Source organism: Hyla sarda, chromosome 5 (genome assembly GCF_029499605.1).
Source record: "Hyla sarda isolate aHylSar1 chromosome 5, aHylSar1.hap1, whole genome shotgun sequence".
Classification (NCBI taxonomy): domain Eukaryota; kingdom Metazoa; phylum Chordata; class Amphibia; order Anura; family Hylidae; genus Hyla; species Hyla sarda.
Window position 1 is genome coordinate 112133605 of NC_079193.1, and position 22732 is coordinate 112156336.

The 22732-nt window shown below is 43.8% G+C and overlaps 1 protein-coding gene across 5 annotated transcripts in view; it reads left to right on the forward strand.

Annotated features, from left to right (window-relative positions):
* Nucleotides 1–22732, forward strand: part of CNOT10 (CCR4-NOT transcription complex subunit 10) — a 129463-nt gene that overhangs the window by 87678 nt on the left and 19053 nt on the right. For all 5 annotated transcript variants that reach the window (XM_056520113.1, XM_056520109.1, XM_056520112.1 and 2 more), the window contains 3 exons: nucleotides 16858–16988; nucleotides 18234–18269; nucleotides 19041–19168. In XM_056520113.1, the coding sequence (XP_056376088.1) occupies nucleotides 16858–16988; nucleotides 18234–18269; nucleotides 19041–19168 (295 nt within the window). The remainder of the gene's footprint in view (nucleotides 1–16857; nucleotides 16989–18233; nucleotides 18270–19040; nucleotides 19169–22732) is intronic.

The following is a 22732-nucleotide window of genomic DNA, read 5'->3' on the forward strand; positions in this document are numbered from 1 at the left end:
GGCCAGTGCATAGCATCAATGCCTTTCTCTTGCAGGAACTGCTGACACACTCCAGCCACATGAGGTCTATTATTGTCTTGCATTAGGTGGAACCCAGGGCCAACCGCACCAGCATATGGTCTCACAAGGGGTCTGAGGATCTCATCTCAGTACCTAATGGCAGTCAGACTACCTCTGGCAAGCACATGGAGGGCTGTGCGGCCCCCCAAAGAAATTACACCCCGCACCATTACTGACCCACAGCCAAAACCGGTCATGCTAGAAGATGTTGCAGGCAGCAGAATGTTCTCCACGGCATCTTTAGACTCTGTCACGTGCTCAGTGTGAACCTGCTATCATCTGTGAAGAGCAGAGGGAGCCAGTGGCGAATTTGTCAATCTAGGTGTTCTCTGGCAAATGCCAAACGTCGTGCACGGTGTTAAGCTGTAAGCACAACCCCCACCTGTGGACATCGGGCCCTCATACCACCCTCATGGAGTCTGTTTCTGACCATTTGAGTGGACACATGCACATTTGTGGCCTGCTGGAGGTCATTTTGCAGCACTCTGGCAGTGCTCCTTCTGCGCTTCCTTGCACAAAGGCAGAGGTAATGGTCCTGCTGCTAGGTTGTTGCCCTCCTACTTCCTCTTCCTCGTCTCCTGATATACTGGCCTGTCTTCTGGTAGCACCTCCATGCTCTGGACACTATGCTGACAGGCACATCAAACCTGCTTGCCACAGCTCGCATTGATATGACTCTGTGACTAAGCGTGAAAGCTTGAAACGCGTCAGGGTTTTTATCATGTAAATGCAAGTTTCACAATAAAGAAATACCCTGCTTTTCACTTCAACCTGTATGCTGGACGTTCTTCTTGTATATTGCTCTGCATTGAAGCTGGAGGCAAGACTGGCGGGTCCGGGCATAGGTGTGAAGCCTGATCAGGGTGAGCTGTCACTACGGTTTTCAGCTCGCGTTTATGTGCCATTCTGGATGAGCTGCTTACTACGGAATCCCAATGGGCAAATCAGGCAGAAGTTTTCCTTGCTTACAACAATGATCCCTTACTTTGTCATGCTGTATACTGTTCATCAGCCATGCAATAAGATTTCCCTTTGTAATATGCAGCACAGCTAAAGGAGGAGGCTATAGCTGATTGTAACAGGTTAATCTGCTAGAGAAGGATACAGCTACATGTAAGGGGTTAGAGTATTTTTTTCCTTTTTTAAAGATAATTTTTTAGCATATTTTAATTTCAATTTATATAATTTCATACCCTATTTTGTAGACCCTATTCTGTACCTTACCATGCAGTGAAAAGTATAGATATTCAACCAAATAGTCAAACCCCTATATTTCAGGAATGGGTGGGTACAGCAAAAAAAAAAAAATAGAGAGATTTTTTTTTTTTTTTTAAACAGGTTTTAGCACTGTCATGTTTTTACTAGCCTCCTCCTTCAGTGCAGTTATACACAGGAATATTTTCATTGCGCAGATATCCCTTCTGTTTACATGCAGTGCACATAGAGTTGTACCCCACACACATGCATCGGACTGCTTTTTTTTCGTAAAAATATAGGAGAATAGTCAATAGGAAAATGCAAAATGTTTTTTCACTCCTCTTTGGCGTTTTCCTGTTCCTTGGTAGTTTTTCAAAATCGCAGCATGTTGAGACTATGGTGTTTCCCCCCCCCCCCCCCTGAAATCGTGGCATTTTTCTCCCATAGAAGTCAGGTGGTTTTTATTCTTTTTTTGGACTTTTTTTTTTTTAGCCATCCAAAAAAGTGATGGAAATACCTTTTTTTTAATATTAAATTTAATAGGGAATAATTAAAAAATATTACTGCTATTCCTGTGAAACACTTAAAGGATTAACAAACTTTCTGAATGTAATTTTGAATACTTTGAGGGGTGCAGTTTTCATAATGGGGTCCATCATAGGGGATTTCCAACATAAAGACCCTCAAATTAACTTCTAAAGTAACTGGTCCCTGAAAAAGTCAGATTTTGAAATTTTCGTGAAAAATCGCAAAATTGCTGTTATACTTTGAAGCCCTCTGATGTCTTCAAAAAGTTAAAACATGTCAACTTTATGATGCAAACATAAAGTTAACATATTGTATATGTGAATCAATATGTAATTTATTTGACATGTCCCTTTTTCCTTACAGGCAAAAAGCCACAAATTTAGAAAAATGCTAAATATTCAAATTTTTCCTGACATTTTTGAATTTTTCACCAATAAATGATGCAAGTTTCAACGAAAATTTACCACGAACATAAAGTAGAATATGTCACAAAAAAACAATCTCGGAATCAAATTTTATAAGTAAAAGCATCCCAGAGTTATTAATGCATAAAGCGATAGGTCAGATTTGAAAAATAAATGCTCCCGTCCAGAGGGTCATAATGGTCTCCGTCCCCAAGGGGTTAAATAATACTTGCATTCTCCGTGAGAAAAATTTTGAGCATGTGCTTTCATAACTTGCATTGTGCCATTCCTTTGTTATTCATTCTAGAAATGTATAATTAGACAATTGGGTGTTACCATTCCCCTCCTTTTTTTTCTCCCCATCCATTTGTTCATAGATTTCTAGCAAGAACAGCAAAGAGACTTAATTGTACAGTTAAAGAAAATACAGTAAAAGATGAAATATGCATATGTGTCTCACACTATACATTTTGAACTTAACTACCTGGCTTCTACCTACTAATGAAAGCATTAACATGGAGTACATCCCCTTTTGAAACGCAAACAAAAACACAAACTACATAGTTATAGTGTACATGCAGGTAACAAGCTGTGACGAAGATTATTTTAAAGCATATCCCTGTTTATAGAGCCTAAGGTTATAGGCCAATATTCCCCAATTAATATACTTATGATATTAAAACATATAGGGGTGTGTATAAAGATGAAGGGAAGGGAATAAAAGATGATCCTCAGACCAGATACTTAAATTCAGACCCAAATAAGATGCCAAAATAAATTCAAGAGCCCAACCAGATAGACTTAACCTTTTTAGTGACTACTAAATAATACTCCTTTTATATGGGAGCTTTCACTGCATACAGAGAAAGCTGAGGAACCAATTCCATATGTGGCAGGTGCGGAGTGTATAGTACAGCTGACACTCTCCTTTAACTGCGGGGATCAGCCTTCAGTCCAATCCTGAGACACTGCAGTAATTAGTACCTGTGGCAGGTAAAGGGCAATTTTGACAGGTAGCACCCCTGTCAGGGTCCCAATCTGCACCCCTTAGTATCGGTTACTAAGGCAGTTGGAACCATCTGCCATAGACAGGCTGTAAAGTGGTCCCTCAACATACGATGATAATTCGTTCCAAACGAGCCATCGTTTGTCGAATCCATCGTATGTTGAGGGATTCGTGCAATGTAAAGTATAGGAAGCTGTACTCACCTGTCCCCGCCGCTCGAGATGGTGTCCCCGGGCCTCCGCTGGGCTCTCCGCTGTCTTCTCCGGTCCTCCGCTGTCTTCTCCGGTCCTCCGCTGTCTTCTCCGGTCCTCCGCTGTCTTCTCCGGTCCTCCGCTGTCTTCTCGGGTCCTCCGCTGTCTTCTCGGGTCCTCCGCTGTCTTCTCGGGTCCTCCGCTGTCTTCTCGGGTCCTCCGCTGTCTTCTCGGGTCCTCCGCTGTCTTCTCGGGTCCTCCGCTGTCTTCTCGGGTCCTCCGCTGTCTTCTCCGGTCCTCTGCTGTCTTCTCCGGTCCTCTGCTTTCTTCCGCAAGGCCTTACTGGGCCTGCTTAGCGACGTCATTACACCGCTGCGTACGCCATTCCTATTGGATGACGTGCGCAGCAGCGTATTGACGTCATCGGAGAGGGCCGAGAAGACACCGGAAGACCAGTGCTGGACCCGGAGGGCACCCCGGAGCATCGTGGAGGGGTAAGTAGTACTTACCGCACCACACAGGGAACATTAAGCTGCTATCCGGCAGCAGCTTAAGCATTTGGCGCTGCCGGATAGCACTTAATGCGATGGCCCCGACATAAAAAAGCATCGTATGTCGATTTCTCTGATGCCTCTGAGAAGCCATCGTATGTCGATTTCATCATATGTCTGAGCCATCGTAGGTCGGGGGGGGTCACTGTACTAGTAAAGTGCTGATCTCAAATTTCAACACGTGTCCATTGGTGTGTGTAACGGCAACACGGCATTGGTGTATGTAAGCAAGCAAATGATTGCTAATTAAAAGTTAAATGTTATTCTAATCGCCACTCCCTTTTTCCATTTGTTTAAAAATAACATGTTTAATATTGCTGCAAGCGGCATTGTCGCAAAGGTTTAATGTTATTTATTCAGTGAATGGCATAAACAAAAGTAAATAAAAAAAAAAGTTTTAATCAAATTAGCATGATCAAAAAGACACAGTACAGATAAAAACTAAACAAACACACACACAAAAAATTAGCCCTCACACAGTCTCCTAGAGACTGTGTGAGGGCTAATCTTCCACCCCTCATTCAGACTGATTTCTTTCTGCCTTCCTATTTCTCAAAGGTCCATCGCCTCCTAGTTGGCAAAAAAAAAAGTTTAGCTGCAATTTACAAAGTCATGTTTTACTGTGATTTTGCTCAACTAGTGTCAAGTAACGGAAATGTCAAGTAACGGAAGCTATTATTTTAAAAAAGGCCTTGCATGCAAGAGAGGTGAGTTACTGAAATAGTTAAAGAAATCACAGGGATGGGTGTGTAAAGAGCTGGCTTAGCGTGTCCCTTAAGGGTCCATTCACACGAACAGGATTCTGCACAGATTTGATGCGCAGGATTTCAAGCTGTGTTCAGTCATTCAGTTTACATTGAAAACTGCAGCAGAAAATCCTGCGCATCAAATCTGCACAGAATACTGTACGTGTGAATAAAGTGTAAAGTTATGAACCATAACAGCTCCATTGGGGGACACAGTCTTTGGGTATATGCTGTTGTTGCTAGGAGACTTGACACTATGGAAACCAAAAAGGTCTGCTCCTCCCAGCAGGATATACCCGCCTACAGAGCCCTGAGGTAATCAGTTTTTAGCTTAGTGTCTGCAGGAGACAGATGCTGGTCCGGGGTTTGCCAGACCTGGTCAAACATTTTTTTATTTTCCAGATTAGGGACAGATCCTGTTTTTAGGTGGGGACTCAGGAACATAGCGTTCACTGTTGCATCGTGGATGTACTGTCAACCCCCTCTCACGAACGGTCAGCACCTGGGGTTTTACCTCATGGGTCCGGGTCCCCCACTTTTCCCTGCTCATGTCGCTGTTACAGCCCGGCATGATGCAGGTGACTAAAAGCTGACTGAAGACTTCATTGGGTAAGTTCTTCTGAATGAGGTGAGTATTTTCCCCCACTTTTCTTACAGGTTTTAGGGACTTTCAACCTCTGGAGACCCCCTGTTTTGGGCACACTCCTTTATTATTGCCTAAGGATGTGGGGACCTTTTTCAATGAGGTGGGTCTTTTAACCCACCTTTTTTCTTACTGTCCCGAGGTCCTACCACAGGAACTGGTCTGGGGCCAAGGGTTTTTTGTCAGTGGTGTAGGACAACGCTTAAAGGGGTTGTGCGCTGCCCTGCAGTTCGGAGCTCCGCTCACAGCGTCCAGAAGTTCATTACTCCGAACGTTGTGTGCGGGCTTCCGTGTTCGCAGCCGCCGGGCATGACGTCTCGCCCGCCCCCTTCGTGATGTCACGCCCCCTTCCCATAGACTTTGGTAGAGGGGGCGGGCGAGACATCAGGAAGGGGCGGGGCGTGACGTCACGCCCGGCGGCTGCGAACACGGAAGCCCGCACACAGCGTTCGGAGTAATGAACTTCCGGACGCTGTGAGCGGAGGTCCGAACTGCAGGGCAGTGCACAACCCCTTTAAACACTTGCAGTTCTTTTTCCTCAGCAGCCGTGGCTGCCGACTTCTCCCTTCCCCGCTCTCACATATGCATCGGCTTCGGCTCCGGCCGCATCATGTGTCAATGCGTCCAGAGCACAGTTTCTCCTCACTTTTGTTTACCCGCTCTCTTCCCCTTGTGCTCGCATTTGCGAGGGGGGTTCAGAGCGGGCACCATTATCACCGGTCATGTTATTATCTTTGCGCCGGGCGTTTGCGGTCTCTCTCTCTCTTTCTCTGGTAAGCGCCTAGATGAAATTATCTCAGAGGTGACCGGGGGTAAAAGTTCCTTCCTACCTCAGAATAAGGCTCGCAGGACTGCTTCCCGTCGCAAGTCAATCTCCTTTCGGATCTTTGGTGCCAATATGGGGGCAAGGCAGGTGCCTTTGCGGGACAAGAAGGCTCCTTCCTTCCAAAACTGTCCCTCCTCGAAATTGGACAGCCGTTTTGCAGCCAAAACGGGCACCCACAAACCTACTTATACCTGAAGGGACGCCCCCATCCGCACATTTTTCTCGAGTGGGAGGTCGTCTGTTACTCTTCCTGGATGTCTGGGCCGCACGTGTTCAATCCAATGGTTACCGGATCGAGCTTGCCTCCCTTCCAAGGGATCGCTTTTTTCGGTCCCTGGTCCCCCTCTCTAGTGAAGACTTTTCGAGGCACACTACAGTCCCTTCTCATCCAGGGAGTAATTGTCCTGGTTCCGCCCTGGGAGCGTTTTCGAGGTTTTTACTCCAACCTCTTTGTGGTCTCCAAGAAAGGGGTTCTGTACGACCAATCTTGGATCTGAAGCGCCCCAACTGGCATCTTCTCCTTCGCCATTTCTACATGGGGCCTCTCCGTTCGGTCGTGGCGACCATGGATCGAGGGGAGTTTCTTTCTTCAGTGGACATCAGGGATGCCTACCTCCACATTCCGATTTTCCCAGGACACCAGCGGTACCTCCGCTTTGCTATCCCAGCAGGCCATTTTCAGTTTGTTGCTCTCCCCTTTGGCCTGGCCACTGCTCCGAGGGTCTTGACCAAGGTCCTGGCGCTGGTGATTGGCCTTCTACGGACCAGAGGTGTCTCAGTGATTCCTTACTTGGACAAGCTCCTGATCAAGGCTCCGACCAGGGCCGACAATCTACAGGGTGGGCCATACACCTTCATAAAATGGGAATCGTTGTTGATATTAACTTCCTGTTTGTGGCACATTAGTATATGTGAGGGGGAAACTTTTCAAGATGGGTGGTTACCATGGCGGCCATTTTGAATCCAACTTTTGTTTTTTCAATAGGAAGAGTGTCATGTGACACATAAAACTTATTGGAAATTTCACAAGCAAAACAATGATGTGCATGGTTTTAACGTAACTTTATTCTTTTGTGAGTTATTTACGAGTTTCTGACCACTTATAAAATGTGTTCAATGTGCTGCCCATTGTGTTTGATTGTCAATGCAACCCTCTTCTCCCACTCTTCACACACTGATAGCAACACCGCAGGAGAAATGCTAGCACAGGCTTCCAGTATCTGTAGTTTCAGGTGCTGCAGAATGGGCAAAACAAAAATTGGAACAGGACCCTTAGTTTACGCAGAAGATTTTGTTCAGTGATGAGGCAAACTTTTATGTGAATAGTGAAGTTAAACAAACAAAACCACCGCTATTGGTCTGACACTAACCCACATTGGATAGATCCCTCCGAGACTGTTGGAACACAAAAATGATGGTATGGTGTGGTATATGGGGTACAATGATTGTGGGGCCATTCTTCATCAATGGCAACCTCAAGGCCACTGGATATGTGAAATTGCTACATGATTATGTGTTTCCCTCTTTATGCACTGAAGCTGGCATGTTCCCTGAGTTTTTCCAGCAAAATGGTGAACCACCACATTATGGGTGTCAGGTCCGAGCATTCCTAGATGATCAGTTTCCTGGAAAGTGGATTGGTCATCGTGGGCCAGTTGAATGGCCCCCAAGGTCTCCAGATCTGACCCCCTTAGACTTTATCTTTGGGGTCATCTGAAAGCAATTGTCTATGCTGTGAAGATACGAGATGTGCAGCACCTGAAACTACGGATACTGGAAGCTAGCATTTCTCCTGCGGTGTTGCTATCAGAGTGTGAAGAGTGGGAGAAAAGGGTGGCATTGACAATCCAACACAATGGGCAGCACATTGAACACATTTTATAAGTGGTCAGAAACTTGTAAATAACTCATGAAAGAATAAAGTTACGTTAACACCAAGCACAACATTGTTTTTCTTGTGAACTTCCCAATAAGTTTGATGTGTCACATGACCCTCTTCCTATTGAAAAAACAAAAGTTGGATTCAAAATGGCCAACTTCAAAATGGCTGCCATGGTCACCACCCATCTTGAAAAGTTCCCCCCTCACATTTACTAATGTGCCACAAACAGGAAGTTAATATCACCAACCATTTCCATTTTATTAAGGTGTATCCATATAAATGTCCCTCCCTGTAGAGTCTCACCCTTCAGGCCTTGTCTCGTTTCAGCTGGATGGTCAATCTGGACAAGTCAAACCTCTCTCCCTCCCAGTCTGATATTTCTGGGACACCAGTTTGACATGACTTCTGCCTGGATTCGGCTACCGCCAGACAAGTGGCTGACTCTCCTGTCGGGGGTTCGGACACTTCGATACCCCACCCTGGTTTCCAATTGCTTTTGCATGGATGTCCTGGGTCGGATTGTCGCCGCCATGTAGGCCGTTCCATTCGCTCAATTTAATTTCCGACCCCTTCAACTGGCGTTTCTATCCCGGTGGGACAGGTCTTTCTTGTCTCTCGATCGCAGGATTGTCCTTCCTCGGAAGTATCGCCGGTCCCTTCTGTGGTGGCTTCGCTCCCCCCTACTTCTTCAGGGGACCCCCGAGCTCTGGCCGTGGATACTATGGTGATTCTTTGGTCGGGCTTCACCCTACCCTATCTGTTCCCTCCTCTTCCTCTCCTTCCCAGGGTCCTGAGGAAGCTCAAAGCAGAAGGTGTCTCCGCCATTCTCGTTGCTCCGGACTGGCCTCGGAGGGCGTGGTACACCGATGTCGTCTGGCTTCTGGACGACGTTCCTACACCTTCCGCTTCGTCCAGACCTCTCTCCGGTTCCCCTGTGCCACCCCAATTTACTGTCGCTGCATTTGATGGCGTGGCGGTTGAGACCGCGGTTCTAAGGGCCCAAGGTTTCTCAACCCAGGTGATTAGCACCATGCTCAGGGTGCGCAAGCCCTCCTCCATGAAGATTTACCACCGTACCTGACGGTCTTATTTTTGTTGATGTGAATCTGTATTTTTCTTCAGTTGTGTTCTACCTGCACTGACTCCTTTCCTTTTTGCAGTCAGGGCTGGAACAACGATTCCCTCTCAGCTCCCTGAAGGGTCAGGTTTCGGTCCTTTCTATTCTCTTCCAACGCCCTCTGGTATCCGATTCTCATGTTTGGACTTTTCTTCAGGGAGTGGCCCACATTGCAATTCCATTGCGTTCCTTATTGCAATTACCTCTATTAGATGGGTTTCAGAGTTGGCGGCTCTCTCCTGACGCTCTCCCTTTCTAATCATCCTCCAGGACAAGGTTGTTTTTCGTCCAGTTCCATCTTTTTTACCCAAGGTGGTTAGTCTTCCACCTCAATGAGGACATAGTCCTCCCATCCTTTTGCCCCGCTCCATCTCATCCCAAGGAGCGTTTGCTCCATAAACTGGATGTGGTGCAGGCTGTACGAACCTACCTCTCTCACGTCTTCCTTTCCTCAATGTGACTCCTTTTTTGTTCTTACGGATGGTCGCCGTAAAGGTCAACCTGCTTCAAAGGACACCATTTCACGGTGGATCAGGTCTGCCATTTCGGAAGTTTACCGTTGTAAAGGAAAGCACCCTCCCTTCCAGGTTTCAGCTCATTCCACGCGTTCTGTCGGAGCTTCGTGGGCTCTCCGTAACAGGGCTTAGGCCTCACACGTCTTTAAGGCTGCTACCTGGTCGTCCTTGCACACTTTTACAACATGCTACCAGGTTCATACTTTTGCATCCGCTGATGCTGGTCTGGGCCGTAAGGTGTTGCATGCGGCGGTGGTCCAGCCTGCCCTTTAACTGTATTCTTTTGCCCATCCTAAGGATGGCTTTGGTACGTCCCAAGGTCTGTGTCCCCCAATGGAGCCGATAGAGAAAAGGAGATTTTTTGTTCTTGCCATAAAATCCTTTTCTCGGAGGATCCATTGGGGGACATAGCTCCCGCCCTTTCTTTTTGTGTTCCTGGTTTGGTTACCTGTCAGAGGGTGCGTTCAGTTATTTTTTGTTCTGTGGTTACCTCAGACTGGTCTTGGTTTTCTGCCTTTCGGTGCTCTCCTACTGCTCTCGGATTAAACTGATTACCTCAGGCTCTGTAAGCAGGTATATCCTGCTGGGAGGAGCCGACTTTTTGGTTTCCATACTGTCAAGTCTCCTAGCAACAACAGCATATACCCAAGGTCTGTGTCCCCCAATGGATCCTCCGAGAAAAGGATTTTACGGTAAGAACGAAAAATCTCCTTATTCGGCCACCACTAACCAATGCTCACAGAGACGGCTGCTTTGGGCAGAAAAATACATGAACACTAATTTCCAAACAGCCCTGTTCACTGATGAGTGCAGTGCAACCCTGGATGGTCCAGCTCAATGGATGGTTGGTGGATGGCCACGCTGTTCCAACAAGGCTGCGATGTCAGCAAGCCGTGGTGTAGTCATTTTTTGGGACGGAATCATGGAAAGAGAGCTGGTCGGCCCCTTTAGGGTCCCGAAGGAGTAAAGATGACCTCTGCAGAGGATGTGGAGTTTCTGACTTACCACTTTCTTCCTTGGTACAGAAGGAAGAACTATGCTTTCCGTAATAAAATTATCTTTATGCATGACAATGCACCATCTCATGCTGCAAAGAATACCTCTGCATCAATGGCTGAAATGGGGATAAAAGGAGAGAAAGTCATGGTATGGCCTCCATCCTCCCCTGACCTACATTCTATTGAGAACCTTTGGAGCATCCTCAAGCAAAAGATCTATGATGGTGTTAGGCAGTTTACATCCAAACAGCAGCTCTGGAAGGCTATTCTGACATCTTGCAAACAAATTCAAGCAGAAACTGTCCAAAAACTCACAAGTTCAGTGGATGAAAGACTTGTAAAGCTGCTATCAAATAAGGAGTCCTATGTTAAAATGTAACGGGATCTGTTAAAATGTTTAAAAAGTTTAAAATGTTGTTAAGTTTCATTGAAATAGCTTTTGATTTCAGTATATATGCTGCAAACACAACAAATGACAATTTTCAGTTCTTTACAACCTATAAAGTGTTTTGAAACTTACTGTGCGTAATGATTTGGAACAGTGCATTGTAAGTTTGTTAAAATAAAAATACTGTTATTAGGTTTGTTTAATAAAATTTGAATTGTACTCTTAATAGTTGATAACATAAGAATTATGCTGACTGTTATTTACATTAGTTATTTAGGTAAATTAGAAAAATATAATTTACATGATTTGGAACAGGGCGTATGTGGTGATTTTGTGATAAATTTGTGGTGCACAAAACAAACCCTCATATGGGTCTGTAGGTGGAAAATTGAAAGTGTTATGGCTATTAGGTGAGGAGAAAAAAAAAGCTCCTTTAATGTTTCATTTGGGATTAAGTTATAAGAAGGGAAGAGCCAGATGATATAAAAATTAAAGATAAATCCAGGCGTGGTGGATTTGTATTGCAAATTCTATTTGGGACAAAGTACAAAATCTGCAGCTTGCTTAGAATTGTGCTGAAAGCTAGCATTTTCACAGCAGATTCCCCTTTTTTTATTTATTGTGGATCTGCAGGTTATTCACTTCAGAATCCACAGTGGATATTAGCCACTGTTTCTAGATGTTTACCCCTAGGGTCAGACAACAGATTTTTCTTCAGAAGAGGTAACAAATGTAAAAAAGAATCTGCTACAGAAATTAAAGGTAGACTCTTACATTAATGCCACAGTTTACAGTGCTTAATGGGGCAGATCTGCATGTGGTTACCCTTCATAGTATGTTTGTCCTGCACAGCATATTTGATAACCACACTATATTATCTATGTCATGGATTCCCATTGAAAACTATGCCATGTGAACACAACAGTTAATCTTTCTACGTCTTAAGAATAAATACAGACAGCTCCTTTTATATTAGAACTATTGCTCTTATAGGCACCTTAGTATACTTTGAAAGTAGTAGCAGTCAGAGTTCTGTGGAAAATATTACATAAAAAATGTAAAACTTGTAAAACCCTTGACTTACCGTATATACTCGAGTATAGGCCGAGTTTTTCAGCACGATTTTTCGTGCTGAAAACACCCCCCTCGGCTTATACTCGAGTGAACTCCCCCACCCGCAGTGGTCTTCAACCTGCGGACCTCCAGAGGTTTCAAAACTACAACTCCCAGCAAGCCCGGGCAGCCATCGGCTGTCCGGGCTTGCTGGGAGTTGTAGTTTTGAAACCTCCGGAGGTCCGCAGGTTGAAGACCACTGCGGCCTTCAACATCATCCAGCCCCCTCTCACCCCCCTTTAGTTCTGAGTACTCACCTCCGCTCGGCGCTGGTCCGGTCCTGCAGGGCTGTCCGGTGAGGAGGTGGTCCGGTGAGGAGGTGGTCCGGGCTGCTATCTTCACCGGGGAGGCCTCTTCTAAGCGCTTCGGGCCCGGCCTCAGAATAGTCACGTTGCCTTGACAACGACGCAGATACGTCGTTGTCAAGGCAACGGCTCTATTCCGGGCCGGAAGCGCGGAGAAGAGGCGCCCCCGGTGAAGATAGCAGCCCGGACCACCTCCTCACCGGACCACCTCCTTACCGGACAGCCCTGCAGGACCGGACCAGCGCCGAGCGGAGGTGAGTACTCAGAACTAAAGGGGGTGAGAGGGGGCTGGATGATGTTGAAGGCCGCAGTGGTCTTCAACCTGCGGACCTCCGGAGGTTTCAAAACTACAACTCCCAGCAAGCCCGGACAGCCGATGGCTGCCCGGGCTTGCTGGGAGTTGTAGTTTTGAAACCTCTGGAGGTCCGCATGTTGAAGGCCGCAGTGGTCTTCAACCTGCGGACCTCCGGAGGTTTCAAAACTACAACTCCCAGCAAGCCCGGACAGCCGATGGCTGCCCGGGCTTGCTGGGAGTTGTAGTTTTGAAACCTCTGGAGGTCCGCAGGTTGAAGGCCGCAGTGGTCTTCAACCTGCGGACCTCCGGAGGTTTCAAAACTACAACTCCCAGCAAGCCCGGACAGCCGATGGCTGCCCGGGCTTGCTGGGAGTTGTAGTTTTGAAACCTCTGGAGGTCCGCAGGTTGAAGACCACTGAGGGCGAATGATGAGAAGAGGATGATGAAGGGGGGGGGGTGTGGGGATGATGAAGGGGGGTGGGGATGATTACAAGGGGATGATGAAGGGGGGATGTGTGGGATGATAAGGGGATGTGTGGGATGATGACAAGGGGATGATGAAGGGGGGATGTGTGGGATGATGACAAGGGGATGATGAAGGGGGGATGTGTGGGATGATGACAAGGGGATGATGAAGGGGGGATGTGTGGGATAAGGGGATGTGTGGGATGATGACAAGGGGATGATGAAGGGGGGATGTGTGGGATAAGGGGATGTGTGGGATGATGACAAGGGGATGATGAAGGGGGGATGTGTGGGATGATGACAAGGGGATGATGAAGGGGGGATGTGTGGGATGATAAGGGGATGTGTGGGATGATGACAAGGGGATGATGAAGGGGGGATGTGTGGGATGATGACAAGGGGATGATGAAGGGGGGATGTGTGGGATGATAAGGGGATGATGAGGATGTTAATGACGGGTCTGGATGATGACAGGGGGGGATGAGGTATTTCCCACCCTAGGCTTATACTCGAGTCAATAACTTTTCCTGGGATTTTGGGTTGAAATTAGGGGTCTCGGCTTATACTCGGGTCGGCTTATACTCGAGTATATACGGTAGTCTAATGCAAACCTCCCATGTGAAACCTGAGAGAAGAATCTTTAGATGTGATAATCATATGTCCTAACCAGAAGCCATATGGTGAATGAACTTTTGAATGGATGGCTTACAGAGCATGCTAGACACATACCCAGCTCAATTTTTTTTTTTTTTTTTTAAGTAGGCAAAGCTGCCTCACTACTAGTGTCAAAACCTTGAATTTTACTATGATTGTATGGAGGAGGAGAATTGTGGATGAGACATTCCAAAAATGTAATTCTATGGATACATTGAATGTTCTATTTATGCCTGATAGAAATATATCATTTCAACACTAAAGGAGTTAACCCCTTAAAGACGCAGCCCTTTTTCGCAATTCTGACCACCGTCACTTAAAGCATTAATAACTCTGGGATGCTTTTACCGATTATTCTAATTCTGAGATTGTTTTTTCGTGACATATTCAACTTTATTTAAGTGGTAAATTTTCGTCGTAACTTGCATCCTTTTTTGGTGAAAAATCCCAAAATTTCATGAAAATTTAGAAAATTTGGCATTTTTCTAACTTTGAAGTTATATTGATTCACAAATACAATATGTCTACTTTATGTTGGCATCATAAAATGGACATATTTTTACTTTTTGAAAAAATTAGAGGGCTTCTTCAAAGTATAGCAGCAATTTTCAAAATTTTCATGAAAATTGCAAAATCTGAAGTGACAGATGTTACAGAACTACAACTCCCAGCATGCCTGGGCAGTCTAGGCATGCTGAGAGTTGTAGTTTGGCAACATCTGGAGGGCTACCGTTTGGGCACCACTGTAATAGTAGTCTCCAAACTGTGACCCTCCAGATGTTGCAAAACTACAACTCCCAGCATGCCCAGACAGCCTTTGGCAGAAGGGCAGCAGTAAAGATCGCTGGTCCCCACGCATCTTCTCCTCCAGGTACCGGCCTCCATCTTCTCCCCCCCCCCCCCGTTCTGCCCGACATCCAGGGGTGGGCAGAGCGGTGGGTTTCCATGGCAACCCCCTGTTGTGCGCTGCCATTGGTCAGAATTCATTTCTGACCAATGGCAGGGGATAGGAGGAGATCTCAGCACTGCGACCTCTCTCCTATCCCTCAGGATGATCGGGGCTGTCACTGACCGCTCCGATCATCCCTATTTTCCGGGCGATCGGGTCACCAGAGACCCGATCAGCCCGGAATAGCAGAAAATCGCATGTCTGAATTAACAGCAGGCATCCCGGTCTGGTCCCAAACCAGCTAGCAGCGGGGACCGGAATTCCCACGGGAGTTTGCATACACCCTACATCCTTAAGGACTCTGGATGCAGGGTGTATGCATACACCCCACGTCCTGAACAGGTTAAAGGCCAACACACTGGAAATATTTGCTGCATACAGTTGGGCAAAAAAGGATTTTGTCAGCCACCAATTGTGCAAGTTTTCCCACTTAAAAAGATGAGAGGCCTGTAATTTTCATCATAGGTATACCTCAACTATGAGAGACCTAATGAGGAAAAAAATCCATAAAATCAGTCTGATTTTTTTAAAAAAATTATTTGCAAATTATGGTGGAAAAGAAGTATTTGCCAAGAAAAGGTACCGGTATATAAAGTATTGAGATGAACTTTTGTTAATGACCAATGAGGTCAAACGTTTTCTGTTAGCCTTCACAAGGTTTTCACTGTTGCTGGTATTTTGGCCCATTCCTCCATGCAGATCTCCCCTAGAGCAGTGATGTTTTGGGGCTGTTGCTGGGTAACATGGACTTTCAACTCCCTCCAAAGAATTTCTATGGGGTTGAGAGCTGTAGACTGGCTAGGCAACTCCAGGACCTTGAAATGCTTCTTACGAAGCCACTACTTTGTTTCCCGGGTGGTGTGTTTGGGATCATTGTCATGCTGAAAGAGCCAGCCAAGTTTCATCTTCAATGCCCTTGCTGATGGAAGGAGGTTTTCACTCAAAATCTTACGATATATGGCCATATTCATTCTTTCCTTTACACGGATCAATCGTCCTAATCCCTTAGCAGAAAAACAGCCCCAAAGCATGTTTCCACCCTCATGCTTCACAGTAGGTATGGTGTTCTGTGGATGCAACTCAGCATTCTTGGTCCTCCAAATAAGACGAGTTGAGTTTTTACAAAAAAGTTCTACTTTGGTTTTATCTGACTATATGACATTCTCCCAATACTCTTCTGGATCATCCAAATGGGCTCTAGCAAACTTCAGAAGGGCCCAGACATGTACTGGCTTAAGCAGGGGGACACATCTGGTACTGCATGATTTGAGTCCCTGGGGGCGTAGGGTGTTACTGATGGTAGCCTTTGATACTTTGGTCCAAGCTCTCTGCAGGTCATTCACTAGGTCCCCCTGTGTGGTTCTGGGATTTTTGATCACCGTACTTGTGATCATTTTGACACCACAGGGTGAGATCTTGCGTGGAGCCCCAGATCGAGGGAGATTATCAATGGTCTTGTATGTCTTCCATTTTCTAATAATTGCTCCCACAGTTGATTTCTTCACATCAAGCTGCTTGCCTATTGCAGATTCAGTCTTCCCAGCCTCGTTTTTTTTTTTCATTTTTTTTTTTTCATTGTGTCCTTCGACAGCTCTGTGATCATGGCCATAGTGGAGTTTGGAGTGTGACTGTTTGATGTTGTGAACAGGTGTCTTTTATACTGATAAGTTCAAACAGGTGCCATTTATACAGGTTAAAGAAGAACTTACAGGTCTGTGAGAGCCAGAAATCTTGCTTGTTTGTAGGTGACCAAATACTTATTTTTAACCATAATTTGCAAATAAATTCGTTAAAAATCAGACAGTGATTTTATCGATTTTTTTTTTCTTCTTCTCATTAAATCTCTCACAGTTGAGGTTTACCTATGATGAAAATTATAGGCCTCTCTCCTCTTTTTAAGTGCACAATTGGTGGCTGACTAAATACTTTTTTGCCCCACTGTACATAATAAGATTGTAAAGTTTTGTTACTAGTTTTAGTGCCAGTCTGATATTTATTCTTTGTTTTACCACTTTTCATGGCAGGTTCTTGGGGCATTTGTATGCCGCTGAAGCACTTATCTCTCTGGACAGGATCTCTGATGCTATCACTCATTTGAACCCGGAGAATGTCACAGATGTGTCCCTTGGGATTTCTTCGAATGAACAGGAGCAAGGTTAATGAAACCACACTTGACTAAAATAATGCTTTTATGTGCATCTCTGATGGAGGCAGTAATGCACACATGTGCTCATGTACACATACATTTCCAAGCCCACTGCTTCATAATTTATTTGCACAGTATGTTCAGACAGGCCGTGAATACTTAATGCAGTGACTCATTTATTTGTGGCATAACCTTTTCCATGGCTCTGCAGAGTAATTAGCCCCTTTGCATGACATAGAAGCATAAAGTACAATATCATACTATACTGCGGAGGAAGCATAACCCACAGCGGCTGCTAACTTTACCTATGATTATCATTTACTCAACAGCAACAATTTTAAAGAGGTTTTATTCTCCTACTTTATGGGTAGCCAGAGCTCTTAGCTTTTAATTTTAATTTTATTTTATTTTTTTTAACCGTCAAAAATATTTTAATCGGACAAGAAAACTGTAAGAGTTCTTGAGAATTAATTAAAAGCATCATTGTCCTCTTTTCTCTGAGTAAACTGTATTTTAAGCATTGACAAGTTTAAATGGGGTTTCCAAGATTTTTTGTGTGTGCTAAAGTCTAGAATCCGCCTTAAAAAAATAAGTGAACTTTAAATCCACTGTCACTCCATGATGCTTGTGCATGTTACCAGGGAGAGAATTCCTCATTACAGCCAGCCATCACTCATTACTCTGACATACTGAGTACCTAGTTATGGTGGAAGGGAGCTCCTTCCCGCTGGGCTTCATTTGCAGGTCTCTATCTGTATATATAGAGTCAAGTGGTGCAGGTAGAAGCCAGCTGGGACTGCTCCCAATAATTTGGAGCCACTTTCTTCGCTTTTTTTAAATTTATGATTTCTCTGAACTCCTAACAAGAGCTGTTGTGCTGCCCATAACATTAAATGTAATCTGAGTTTTAATACTACCTGGATTTTGATAGTTTTCTTTGTGTGATGTTTCCTCAGGGTACTCCAGTTTTTTTTTCTGTGCTCTAGTAAACAAGTTTCATAAAAGCCAGTGAAAATTTAGTGTAGCATGATGCAGAAATGCTTTGTGTATTCACTGTACATATCTATAGTGTTTTAGGTGTAAATTATGGGCAGCAAATTAGTAACATTTTGTACCTTCAAAATATGACATGGGTTATTTCCAAACATGCCTTTCAATGACTCAATAAAAACAGTTTTTTGTTTTTTATAAATAGTTGGTTATAATGCCCAACTTCTTACTGGACCCTTACAAAATGTTTTGTTTCATCTGCAGCATCTGATAAAGGAGAAAATGAACCTATGGAATCTGGTAAGAATTTTTGGTTAGATTTACTAAACTTATTCACTAATATGTGGACAATGGCATAGTCTGTTCGAGTAAATACCAACAATTTGGGAATTCAAAAGGTATACAGGTATATGAATATAGAAAGAAAGAAAATCCATTAACACACTGACAAATGCATGAAACATTTAATCACTATAGAATGACCCATGAGGTCAAAATTGAAAAGATGGTCTCTTTAGAATGTGTAAGAATCACTTACTGAAAAATAAAACTGAATAATTATAACCATCTAGTCTTATGAAGATGGAGCTTGTGCGCAGTCCTCTATTGAAGACTGAGGGAGTTACAGGAGATATTATATTGTGTGCAGCAGGCCGAATGTAATAAACTTGTCTGTGCGTTCTTGAAGGAAACGGAGCTGATAAATAATTAAAAAAGAATCTCTGGTCTTTGGAAACATCATTTGTACAGTTTTTTTTTTATCCCTTCTACCATGTAACAAGAATGGACTGACTCTTGTAATGTGTGCTTATGCCAAGTATACTTGTTATGCTGACTGAACAGCATGATGGCTTAGTGGTGTGCGCTCTTGGGTTTACATGTGAACAAGAATATCATATGAATTGAGTTTGTATGTGTGTTTCTAAAATGGGTAAATTGGGGACAGTAGCTGGTTTGAATTGCTACAATGTTAGTACAGTGCTGTGGAATATGTCAGTGCTATCTAACTCGCCACCAATCTTTGTAACCTTTATTCTATACTGATCAATATATTGCATTTCTTTGTTTTAGTGGGAAAGCAAATGCCCCAGTGCTATCCAAGTTCAGTCACTTCCGCTAGAACCATGATGCTGTTTAACCTCGGCAGTGCTTACTGTTTACGTAGTGAATATGATAAAGCGAGAAAATGTCTTCACCAGGTAATACATTTTACTGATAAATAGTAAATGTGGTCTGTACTGTGGCTATTAAAGAATCTCCTTTATGTTGTTAAATTATAGATCTTTTTCATACTGTAAAGAAACTGTACACAAAGTAATGGTGTATGGATTACTGTAGACTTTAGGAGCCAGTTATACCATTATAGCCATCAGCACAGTTTATTTTTTAATTTAAAAAGTTGTTTTTTTTAGGACAGAATAATGAAAATAATTAAAACATCAGGGAGAAATATGTATGCGAGCAAACTAATATCATGTCAATACCAATTGTATAATGAGCAATAAGGGGGGAAAAAAAACAACAAACACATGCGATAGGCTGGCCACATGGTAAGGCACAAATGGAAAGCAAACAAGTGGCTAGGCCACTCCAAAAGATTATCATTAAATATCCATGTAAAAAATAAAATGACCATACAGGAAAAGGACACAACCAAGCAAAAAGAATAATCATGAAGACCATAAGATGGAAAAAGAGTAAGGGAGAACTGGAAGGGAAAGCAAGCAGAAAGAGAGAGAGAGAGAGAGAGAGACCATGAAGAACCCTGTCACATGGGCTGGTGCTAAAAGGAAATGGGAAAAGAGTGCCAAGTGGCTTGTGATGACCTCCATAAAACCCAAAAAGACAAAGGGATGAGAAAGTAAAAAAAATATCAAGTCAATTAGACTTTTGCCCTCCTCAGAGCTATAAGACAGCCAGGGTGCCAGGTAGTGCTATGGCAATCCACGTTATTGGGGCTGACCGAAAGCAAGTCATTGGAATTTGATTCGTGGATCGCCCTCCAATTCCACTGAGTGGTGCCATGAGTGTCACAAAGCTCCCCTAATGCTTTATATGTCATGATCAATGATCACAGCATTAATGCTTCACATCAGTACCGTTGCTGAAGTCTGCCATTAGCGGCAGGTCTGTGACTGCTGAGCGCACCCCAGGACCCGCAATTCCATGCACGGACTCCTGCGCTTGATTCCTAAACCGTACAAGCATCAGGACGTAAATGTACTTCCTGGTGCGCAAAGTACCAGGCAGCCAGGGAATACATTTACACCCTGTGTCCTCTAGGGGTTAAAGACACAACCCCATCTCCAACTTCCATATCAGCAGATGTTTAATCCTCCTCATCACTATTCAAATTCAACATTTAACAGTAACTCAACTTCTGGCGCTAAATGAAAAGGTCACTTGGGAAGATAGTCAAAATCATTAACCCCTTAACGACCAAGGACGGAAATGTACGCCCTGGAGCGATGATCGGGTCATGTGCAGCACGTCTCGGCTGCTAATAGCAGCCAGTGACCCACCGGTAATGGCAGACATCTGCCCATAACCTCTCAGATGCTGTGATCAATACAGATCACGGCATCTGCGGCAGCCCGGCTACATTTTATGCTGATCTGATCGCCAGCTGACGGAGGTCCCCTCACCTGCCTCCACCGCCATCCCGGCTTCTTCTGCTCTGGTCTGAGATCGAGCAGACCAGAGCAGAAGATCGCCGACAACACTGATCCGTGCTATGCATAGCACTGAACAGTATTGGCAATCAAATGATTGCTATAAATAGTCCCCTATGTGGACATAAAAAGTGTAAAAAAAAATTTTTTAAAAATCCCCTCTCCCAATAAATATGTAAAATGCCCCTTTTCCCAATTTTATCCCCAAATAGTGTAAACTAAAAACACACATTTGATATCGCTGTGTGCATAAATATCTGAACTATGAAAATATAATGTTAATGATCCTGTACAGTGAACGTAAAAAAAAAAATTGTGCTTTTGTCACATTTTATTAAAATATTTTTTTAATAAAAGTTTTATGTACATAAATGTGATATCAATAAGATCACAGTGCAAAAAATGAACCCTCATACCGCCGCTTATACGGAAAAATGAAAAAGTTATAGGTCGTCAAAATAGAGGGATTTTAAACGTACTAATTTGGTTAAAAAGTTTGCTATATTTTTTTAAGCACAACAATAATAGAAAAGTATGTCATCATAGGTATCATTTTAATCTTATTGACCCACAGAATAAGGAACACGTCATTTTTACCATAAATTGTACGTTGTGAAAACGAAGCCTTCCAAAACTTGCAAAAAATGCAGTTTTCTTTTTAATATTCCTACACAAATAGTATTTTTTTTTCTTTTGGTTGCGCCATACATTTTAAGGTAAAATGAGTGATGTCATTACAAAGGACAACTGGTTGTGCAAAAAAAACAAGCCCTCATAGTTAGGATTTTTAGAAGGCGCAAAGGAAAAAATTCAAATGCTAAAATAAAATTGGTCTGGTCCTTAAGGTCAAAATGTCCTTGGTTCATAACCCCTTAACGACCAAGGACGTATATTTACGTCCTTGGCCGGCTCCCGCGATATAACGCGGTGACCCCGCGTCATATCGGGTCGGTCCCGGCATGTATCTGATGCCGGGACCCGGGGCTAATAGCGCGCGGCAGCGATCGTGGTGCCGCACGCTTTTAACCCTTTAGACGCGGCGTTCAAAGTTGAACGCCGCGTCTAAAACGAAAGTGAAAGCTGCCCGGCTGCTCAGCGGGGCTGATCGGGACTACCGCAGTGAAAATGCGGTCTCCCGATCAGCTGGGACAAGAGCGGAGGTCCTCTTACCTGCCTCCGGCGTGTCCCCTCGGCGATTGATTGTTCCAAGTCTGAGATTCAGACGACCGCCGATAACGATGATCATTGCAAAGCTATGGCTTTGCAGTGAACAGTGCTGGCAATCAGTGTGTGCAGTGTTATAGGTCCCTATGGGAGCTATAACACTGCAAAAAAAAAAAGGGTAAAAAAAAGTTAATGAATGTGATTTAACCCTTTCCTTAATAAAAGTTCAAATCACCCCCCTTTTTCCATAAAAAAAAAAAACATGTAAATAAATATAAACATATGTGGTATCGCCGCGTGTGTAAATGTCCGAACTATAAAAATATATCATTAATTAAACCGCACGGTCAATGGCGTACGCGCAAAAAAATTCCAAAATAACGTATTTTTGGTAGCTTTTTATATCATGAATAAAAAACGATCAAAAAGTCCAATCAATACAAAAATGGTACATCTAAAAACTGCGGAAAAATAAAAAAGTTTTATATTGGTCAGAAGATGACAATTTTAAACGTTTAAATTTTTCTGCATGTAGTTATGATTTTTTACAGAAGTACAACAAAATCAAACCTATATAAGTAGGGTATCATTTTAATCGTATGGACCTACAGAATAAAGATAAGGTGTCATTTTTACCGAAAAGGTACTGGATAGAAACGGAAGCCCCCAAAAGTTACAAAATGGCGTTTTTTCTTCAATTTCGTTGCACAATGATCTTTTTTTCCATTTCGCTGTAGATTTTTGGGTAAAATGACTGATGTCACTGCAAAGTAGAATTGATGGCGCAAAAAATAAGCCATCAAATGGATTTTTAGGTGCAAAATTGAAAGGGTTATGATTTTTAAAATGTGAGGAGGAAAAAACGAAAGTGCAAAAATGGAAAAACCTGTGGTCCTTAAGGGTTTAAAGGGTTAAATCCCTTCCTTC